This window comes from Salminus brasiliensis, chromosome 14 (assembly GCF_030463535.1).
Source record: "Salminus brasiliensis chromosome 14, fSalBra1.hap2, whole genome shotgun sequence".
NCBI classification, from domain to species: domain Eukaryota; kingdom Metazoa; phylum Chordata; class Actinopteri; order Characiformes; family Bryconidae; genus Salminus; species Salminus brasiliensis.
Window position 1 is genome coordinate 33,461,517 of NC_132891.1, and position 10,000 is coordinate 33,471,516.

A 10,000-nucleotide genomic window follows, 5' to 3' on the forward strand; every position below is an offset into this window, starting at 1 on the left:
AGGATTAGATGTTCCCTTTCATCATCCCCTGTTTGAGGTTCCACCTGAGAGAGAGGGACATCTGTGCTTGACCCCTGCAGAAGCATCCAGTTGCACCAAGCCAGTCTTGACCAGAAGGGTCTCCAACCCTCCTCCTGAAGATCTGCTACCTTCCTGCAGGTTTCAACCCCGGCCCGAATTTCCCTTTCACGCCAAATCTAGAAAATCGAGCTAAAGTAAGGCTAATTAGATTAGATGATCCAGGTGGGGTGGATTAGGGATTCCAGGGATTCTGGAGTTTGTGGAACGCAGGGTTGAAGACCACTGGTTGAGCTACAAGACCAGAGTTGGGTCAAGAAGAACAAGAAGGGTGTTATTAGAACGTATTAAAGGTTATCTGAAGTATCACAGTCATTCTAAACATGGCTCTCTATCCACATAGATTATATTTTCTGAATGGACAAAAGTATTGGGACGTCTGCTCAGTCCTTCTTTTTAATGATATTAAAAAGAGTTCATGCTGCGTTTGAGTAACTGTCTCTCCTATCCAGGGAAGGCCTTCTGCTAGGTTGCTGTGAGAAGTCGATTGCAGGTCATGATCCCACAGATCCTGACAGGTTCATGTTTATCTACTCCAGAGAGTCCTTTTATTCTGTTGGCGGCATTTCTCCACAGGGATGAAACCAGCTGCTTGCGTGTGTGCATTTGCACGTCAGTGTCGGCAATGGGTGCGACTTAAAGTAGCTGAATGCGTTCATTAGAAGGGGTGTTACTGTCCACAAACATTTGGACATGTAGTGTAGTACTAAAAAAAAAAAGTTCTGCTTTATCATATTATCATTTCATCCCATCAGCGCTTGGTCGTCACGGAGACCTAAAAAGCATATGCTTATCTGGCCCCCTGTGCGTGCAGGGCATGCCACTGCACAGAGCGGGGTGTGTATGTGTATGTATGTGTATGTGTGTGTATGTGTGTGTATGTGTGTGTATGTGTGTGTATGTGTGCTCGTCGACCCACCTGAGTGTTCTCCCTCGCTCCTCACATTCCTCGTCAGTCCTCTGCTGAAGAACCGATAGGGCAGGAGGAGATCTGGGGCTCTTCAGCTTTTCTTTCAACAACCATCATCATCATCATCATCATGTCTGAACGTAAACGTACACTCCGGGGTAGGTGTGTGTGTGTGTGTGTGTGATTTGTGATGTTGGGATTGGACATCTTTAGTGGAATGGAAAGTACCTCCGTACAACCAGGTGTTGAGAGTAATGGTAGGACAGGGAATTGGGACCTGATGATGATGATGATGATGATGATGAAGATGACTTACTGTGCTCTTAAAAATAAAGATGCTTCATATGGTTCTTTGAGAGATGCCATAGAAGAACCACCTTTGGTCCCATTTGGAACCATGTGAGAATCTGAAGAACCTTTCAAATTACACCAAGTTAGACCTTCGACTAAAGAAGGTCTGAAGAACGTTGACTTGAGGTTAAGGTTCTTCACGCAAACACAAACGCACACATTTCTGCTATAAACCCGGTTCTTTATGGAACCCAAAGTGGTTCTCCTATGGCAGTCCATGTTGGAAATGGTCCGAGCTGACACGTCAGGGTCCGAACATCTCCAAAATCTCAGGCAGGTCTTGAGTGAGGTGTTTCTGGTATACAGCGGTCAGTATTAGGGCTGGGCGATATGGTAAAAATACTGTATCATGATATTTTTCGGGTTGCATATTCTTCACAGGGCCTAGATGGGGACCCATGTGAGGTTAGGGTGGGCTGTATCGCGATACGATAGAATATCGTCATATTGCCCAGCTCTAGTCAGTATCTACCCAAAGTGCTCCAAGGAAGGCCAACCGGTGAACTGGCGACAGGGCGATTGGCACCTAAGGCTCATTGATGCTCATGGAGTCCCAGCCAGCCTCCCAGCCAGCCTCCCAGCCAGCCTCCCAGCCAGCCTCCCAGCCAGCCTCCTGTCTTGGTGCTAGATACCACGGGACACCTTCTGAGGTCTTGTGCAGACCATGCCTTCCAGGGTCAGAGCTAAGATTGAAATGTGCTTAGAGCTTCTGAACAGCTTTCAGAACCACAGTTCCTAGTTTCTGGTTTGAAGTGGTTGTGAGAGGTCGCGCTCTTTGCGTTTTCGGGAAGTGATTTTGCTTGGTAGAGAAGACGCGGGGCAAAATCAGGGCTTTTTACACAGTGCTTCAGCAGAAGTTTAAGATAAGCGAACTTCTGTGTTGACAAGCCATCAAAGGTTCAGTATTGGGCTGATTTAGAGGCCTGGTCCAGGCTTGGACACTGACATCAGTTGGTCAGAACGTTTCGAAGGTATACCATGTCCGTGTACCCGGTATCTGGCACCAGGACTAGCGTTAGCAGCAGACCCTTTACGTCCTGGAAGTTGGGAGTTGGGTGATGTCTCCATGAGGTGCCCATGACCCTGACGCCATTTCACCGGTTGTCCTTCCTTGAAGCACTTTTGGTAGGTACTGACCACTGCATACTGGGGCGACATGCCACATGACCTGCCTGACCCAGTCGTCTAGCCATCGCGGTTTCCCAGCTAACATCTCTATGTGGGGCCTGCCTGTATGTGTCCTCGGGTTCCACGTTGGCCCCACATATGGATGCCCACCAGGGTCAGTGATGGGACTTGGAAGGGGTCCAAGATGGTCCCCATCTGGGCTGTACACTCTATACAGGACCTAAACGGGACCGATGTGAGGTTAAGGTGGGCTGTAACGATGGGGCCCACTTTTTGAAAGCTCAGCTGAGTCCCAGTAAAACCGATGCCCACCTGGGCTGGGTTGGTTCCTGTGTGGGCACTCTGTGTGGCACAGGCAGTTTGTTGACCTCTGTAGTTGCAGTGTGTCCACTTTCCGTGTGGATCGGCTGCCCTGTACTGTTGCTTGTTTTGCAGAGTGCTGTTATTTCCCTTAAGTCTGAAACCCTGAGAGCAGGGGTCCATTTATGGAGTGGATTCTGCTGCTCCGAGAACGAGGCCGAGCGTGTAGGTGGTTTTCGAACGAGTGTCAATTATTTACTACCCAGTGTGTTTAGTTTAGGTGTCAGCCTGTGCTGATTTTGACTGCTCTGCTCTTTGCTGGAGACACCAGTGCTCAGTTAGGGCCTCCCCTAATGTCCTTCAGTCTAGGGTCGTCTTTATTGACTTGGTCATTTTTCCATGTGTTAATTTATGTGTATGTATATCTATATTGAATAATCGCAAGGGGCCCGGTTTGATCCGGACTGTAAATCGACATGCTCTCGCACCAACCTTTCCCCCTCATTGCCGCTCAGACATGCTTAGGCAAGTGTTCAGGGCAGCAGGAGGAACACGCACAGAATTCTGTCCCGCCAGTCAAAATATAACCCATATCTGCGCCTCAGCCTTGCCATGGGAATCAAGCACGCTCTTAACACTCTGCCGGTCATCATAGCATGCCATCTCTATCTTGCTCACCCTCTCTCTCTCTCTCACTCTCTCTCTTTTTCTCGATCGCTCACTTTTTAATATAAAACCAAGTCTGCCATCTGCCAGTGTAGTCGAGCTTAAAACTTTGACCAGGGGTACCCAAACTTTTGCATGCTGTGTGCTAAATCTAAAAAGCCCATCAACACGCACACCAATCCCATTTTTTAATGGCCTGTAACCAATGGTTTGGACCGGTTCCGAGATGGAGCGCTGAATGGGTTTGAGGAACGGTGCAGGTTCCACGACGTGGTGGAGCGATCGATGGTTCTCGCATTCCCATAACGGCTCGATCAGAAAATTCCATGGACCGCTTTTTTAAGCCAGGGTAAAACTGGGGTAACAAGGGTAACCCTGGCAGCTGAGGCAGGTCGATTCGCAGGGATCCGAGTGGCTAGGTGGCGGAACACGCAACCGCAACGGCCCGGAGGTTACGAGCCATGCTGCTTTGCCATCGGCAGCCGGAGTCTGAGAGAGCACAATCGTCTTGATCCCAATCCGAGCATACAGGGCCTGAAAAATCTGAATGTTTGAAGGCATTTAGCAGAGGCTCTTCTCCAGAGAGACGGACAAGGTAACTCGTATTACAGAGGTTGGGACTCCATGGACTCTTATTGGTGTAGCGCAGGATAGTCACCCAGCCTGGGGATCGAACCCAAGCCTCCCGGGTGTTCTGTTGCTCCACACCAACCACTAGTTTAGCTGCTAGTTTGTAGAGGCTGGGATCCAGAAGATACATCTAGCTAGATGCTGCCAAATACAAAGGCCAAGTATGGAGATCACAACACTCCACCCACACCCACACACACACACACACACACACACACACACACACACACTACACTCTGCCTTCTGAGTACTCTCGGAAGAGGGGGGTCTTCAGTCTGCGCTTGAAGACAGGCTAGAGTTCATTATAGCTGACACCTGAATGGGATTTCATTCGTTAGCATACAAAAGTGTGTGTGTGTGTGTGTGTGTGTGTGTGTGTGTGTGTGTGTGTGTGTGTGTGTACCTGTGTGTATGTTATATACCTCAGTTATACCTCTTAAACAGGCCCGCAGTCATTCATTCAGAAAGACACAACAACGTATGCCTGGCAAACATCTCTGTCTCTCTGCCTGTCTCTCTCTTTCTCTCTCTCTCTCCACACACACACACACACACACACACACACACACACACACAATGAACACAATGCTCTCCATTCACTCTGCCTGTCCCAGGAATTCCGGGGCTAGATAAAAGGCCAGCAAGTGTTGTTGGGTGTGTATGCATACGTCAAGATGGAAATGGGATCTGAAAGAATGTGTCTTGGTGCATTTAGGTGTGTGTGTGTGTGTGTGTGTGTGACAGCATAAATATTGTCATTGGCTGACATGGTTGTCTTTATGTTACTGACCTCACAGAAGGTCGCAATATGCAAACGAGCCGAACCCGGGTGAACGCGGCGGAAACACGATCAGTGTTTTACTCTGGTTCCAGATAAAGGAACCAAGGCATCCATCCGCCTCCATCCAGTAACCTTGAAGGTGTAGTCGTCTGGTGGAAAAAAAGAAAAGTCACCGGCCTCCTCTCAGTAAACATGCACCTAAATGGTAGTGGAAGAAGAGCTTACCTTTGAGAACATCTAAAGTGTGGTTCAGTTTCCGGTGTTGAGCATCAGCACTCCAAGACTCCAGGTGGCGCTATGACACTCACTGAATGTCAGATAGTAGGCTAATGTTTCTAATTAACGCACGGTAACACGAAGCTAGCAAGTCAGACCTGTCTATTGCTGGCTTGAGTGGTTTCATTTAGGCTGCTGAGTATCAGTACTCCAAGACTCCAGGTGGCGCTATGACGCACACTGCTATGATGCACACCACCTCTTTTGCACCGACCACTCCAGCCTAGCATCTCCGGTCCTACCCTAAAGACAAACAAGTTGACTTTGACTGTTTGATCAACCTCATCTCAGCAAAGACGCACCTAAATTGTAGTGGTAGCAGAAAAGGAACCTACCAAAGATTTGGGCTGTTGCCTATTAGTGCTCCAAGACTCCAGGTGGCGCTATGGCGCACACTGAAAAGTACCACCTCTTTAGCTCCGACAGTCGCACACTTTGTTGGGTAGTGTGTTCCAAGTGCATGGTCTATGCTTATGTTGTGTGCTATATATAAATGTGCGCTATGACGAACACCTCTTAACCACCAAAAGTGTAAAATGGGAGCTGCTAGGCTAACTTTGCTAACAAACATGGGCCTTGGACTGTCACCAACCTCATCTCAGTAAATGCTCAGCGAAATGATAGCGGTAGCATCAAAAGCTTGCGAAGTGTGGTTTCGTTGGGGCTGTTGCGTATCAGTACTCCGACTCCAGGTGGTGCTGTGGAGCACACTGTAAAGTGCCACCTCTTTTAGCTTAAGTGCATGGTCTTTGCTTATGTGTGCGTACCGGTGCACCAAGACTCCAAGACACCTCTTAACCACCGACCAGTCACATGCTTTGTCTTTAGCGTAAAACGGGAAATGCTAGGCTAACTTTGCTAACAAACATGGGACTTGGACTGTCACCAATCTCATCTCAGTGAATCCTCACCGAAGTGGTAGCTTGAATAAGAGCTTTCGGGTTGGTTGGGTTGGGTGGGTTGTTGATGACTCTTCAGACGCTGCAGTGTTGGGCTGATTTTCACAGTTCGGGGACTTTGGCTGGACTTCGGCTGGACTTCGGCTGGACTGACTCAGACCATTAAATGCAGAACCGTATGACCTCAAAACCAACTCACTTATTCTACTCCCCCCCCCCCCCCCCCCCCCTCTCTCTCTCTCTCTCTCTCTCTCTCTCAGATGAACACGATGCAGTACAGAAAAAGACCTTCACCAAGTGGATCAACGCTCAGTTCTCCAAGGTAACCATGATACAAACAGCAAGCATTGCCAGCCTGGCGGAGCCCCACGCTTCTAAAACCGCCCTTCAGCCCGTGTTGTTCCTCCCAGACCGTTCTGGCAGCGCTCCGGGACCCAGAACCCAGTGGAGATTCTGAGTTTCTGCACGGCTAATCTCGTCCTCCTTGGATGCGGTGGAAAGATTCTGTGGTATTTTTAACTGTTCAGCTTTAGCCGGCTCCCCAGAGACTCTACATTCTTCTTCTCCGGCCACTCCTGTGTGCATTCCCCCTCTCTTCCAGCGTTTACAGTAGAACTGCAGATGAGGGGACGCTTCCCCTGTAGGCTGCACTAGGATGTTCGATGTTTTGGGTGGCAGAGAAGGTGTTGGCATTATGTTAAAGCTTGGCGAGCTGCTAAAACAGAGTTTTGGCTGTTGCTCCAATGCTGCAGGGGGCGCTGTGACGCATTTGCGTGCTCTAGTCTGTGGTTGTTTGCTGTCTAGGCAAACATTGTAAGAATGCCTTCAGCGAAATGATGCTAGCAAGGCTTGCACAGCGGCTGACCCACCTTTCAAGGCTTACAAGGTGAGATTTTGTTGCGTAGGAGCTCTCCAAGACTGCAGGTGGCGCTGTGACGCACACTACAAAGCAGCGGTGGGCAGTGTGGGTGTATCGTGGATATGGACAGTGCTTAAAGAACAAGCAATTTGACCAATTGCATGCCTCATTACCAAGGGTGTAATTAGTCCTGTTTGATTGGATGAATCACAGCACCCCTACCGCCGCGTCACGTAGTCTGCGGCTTCTTCGCTAAGGCCAGGCGAACGCCCTCTCTGCATGAAGTATATCTAGGCCTTTAGGCTCAAATGGAGGGTGGTGCTGGGTCGACTGGTTATCCACGTTAAATAATTTATTTTATTTTTTTTTTTATCCACGAAAAAGAAGTTGAATTTCCTGCAGGCCGCTCGCAGTTCCACATTTCCGCCAGAGGGGGCTCCAAATGCCCAAACCCACCTAAACAAACTGCAGTGTTTACATCATCTCTAGTAGATGGCAATGTTCCAACTCAAGCCAGCGGCACTGAGGATTGAGGATCAGCTATTTCAACCCTAATCCAGCTGTGATCCTTTGTTTTTACCGCTGTGCTCCAAGCAGAGCTCCCTCCGGCCTCCTCAAGGTGCTTGTAATGGGAGCTAACTTAGCAGACCTGGGTATCGAACCCACAACCCTGTGATTTCATTTCCCAGCGTTCCATCCACTAGTAGCATAATAAGCCCCTCCCAGTATGCAAATGATGCCCTGTAGTTGGGATTGGATGTTGTTGCGATGTTGTCGTTCAGGGTCACTCACAGTTGCAGTGTCGCGTACCACGTGAGGACCGTGGAGTCTGGATGTCCGACATTAAACCCCCCAGAAAAAGAAGGAAGTCCCTTGATGACTAGTGACCTCTTTCGCTCGTCTTTCTCATGTGAAAGCCCCCCCCCCCCCCCCCCCCCTCTCTCCCTGTTGCTCTTGTTCTGTTGTCGTATGTCAGGCGTATTTATAGAAGGACAAGGGTGGTTGTCACCAGCAGCCAAATATGTCTCATCTGCCCCATGGTGCACTTTCCTTCCTAATTTTATAAGACGTGCTAAAACCGTTGGAGAGGCAGCTGAGTTTGATGTGCTGTGGGGACACACTGGCATAATTCACCAGTTGCCCCAGATGTGACTGGCGTAGGAGTTTAGCGGCGAGCCGCTCTTAAAGTGACCGCGTCGGCCACTCAGCCACTCAGCTAATCTAGCTGAGCTTCTGACTAGCTTAGCATGTGTTTGCGTTAGAGTTTGATGGACAACCTGCTTGGTTATACTGGTCATGCTGGTCAAGCTGCTTGGTTATACTGGTCATGCTGGTCAACCAAGTTAGTCATGCTGTCAGTGAGCTTGTCCACCTTGTTGACCAGCATGACCAAGGTAGTTCATCAGCATGACCAAGGTGGTTTAGCAATATGACTGGCATGACCAAGGTGGTTGACCAGTAAAGCCAAGGTGGTTCATCAGCATGAGCAGCATGACCAAGGTTGTTGACCAATATGACCAGCATGACCAAGGTGGTTGACCAGTAAAGCCAAGGTGATTCATCAGCATGACCAAGGTGGTTTAGCAATATGACTGGCATGACCAAGGTGGTTGACCAGTAAAGCCAAGGTGATTCATCAGCATGACCAAGGTGGTTTAGCAATATGACTGGCATGACCAAGGTGGTTGACCAGTAAAGCCAAGGTGATTCATCAGCATGACCAGGGTTGTTGACCAAGGTGGTTCATCAGCATGACCAAGGTGGTTCATCAGCATGACCAAGGTGGTTCATCAGCATGACCAAGGTTGTTGACCAATATGACCAGAATGACCAAGGTGGTTGACTAGCAAAGCCAAGGTGATTCATCAGCATGACCAAGGTTGTTGACCAATATGAGCAGCATGACCAAGGTGGTTGACCAGCATGACCAAGGTGGTTGACCAGCATGACCAAGGTGGTTGACCAATATGACCAGCATGACCAAGGTGGTTGACCAGTAAAGCCAAGGTGGTTCATCAGCATGAGCAGCATGACCAAGGTTGTTGACCAGCATGACCAACATGTTTTACCAGTAGGCCCAGCATGACCAAGGATATTGACCAGCATGACCAAAGTGGCTTGCCAGTATGACCAGCATGTTCAAGCTGGTTGACCAGTATGCCCAGCAGGACCAAGGTAGTTGGCCAACATGACCAAAGTGGCTTGCCAATATGACCGCGGTCATTCAGCTTGGTCATGCTGGTTGACGAGCTCATTGACTGGTTGTCTGGTTGACTAGTTTTGCACTGGAAATTACAAAGCTAATGTAGCTAACAAGTAATGGCAGCTCTCAGCCCAGTAATTAGCGCTGCACTGAGCTGTTAGCGGTGCCAATAAGGGTAAAATCCGGCTAATCCGCGCCTTAACGCGTTCTCTGATGTATAAACAGTAGGCGTATGACTTTAGTCGGGGTGTAAAATGCTATTTTACCTCAGAATAAAGACAAAAATCATACGGTTTATCTTTTTACGAACGGCTCAGGAGAAAAATGCTACGCTCTGCTTTTATTTAGCCGTGTAGCATAGCTCCTCTCAGTGTCCAGTCAGCACAGTGTGCAGTTAGTGCTAGCTGAAGAGATCGTAGTAGGGTCTGCCAGGGTTAGCTTTTAGCCTAGCACAGCTACCCACTCGCTCCACTACCTTAGTAATTTAGCTATCTACGTTAGCCCCATTAGCCAAGTTATTAGCCAAATCCGAGCTGATGAAAACTTCTGACACCAAACTGGTCTTCGTGGATTGAGTGTGTGTGTGTGTGTGTGTGTGTGTGTGTGTGTGTGTGTGTGTGTGTGTGTGTGTGTGTGTGTGTGTGGGATAAGCTTTATTTTTAGCAGCGTCGCGTCACACTCTTATCATGGCTGCTCTGTGGAGGCCAAAGGAAAGGAAAGCGGAGTGTGTGTTCTGATCCGCATGAAGCCGAGAGCAGCGTTAGTGTTACACACTCATGTTTTTGTAATGTCTGCGGCCCCCTGGAGAAGCTTAGTTAAGGCTGAGGAGACGGCCGTCATGCTTTAATTAACCTTCTGTGTGTTAATGAACACACACACACACACACACACGCGCACACACACACTGGGGTATCTAGTT

General features: G+C 48.9%; 1 protein-coding gene across 1 annotated transcript in view; it reads left to right on the plus strand.

Moving 5' to 3' along the window:
* The window catches only part of utrn (utrophin), a 266,197-nt gene that overhangs the window by 18,164 nt on the left and 238,033 nt on the right, over positions 1-10,000 (plus strand). Inside the window, exon 3 of the mRNA XM_072696066.1 lies at positions 6,280-6,341. Coding sequence (XP_072552167.1) covers positions 6,280-6,341 — 62 coding nt within the window. The remainder of the gene's footprint in view (positions 1-6,279; positions 6,342-10,000) is intronic.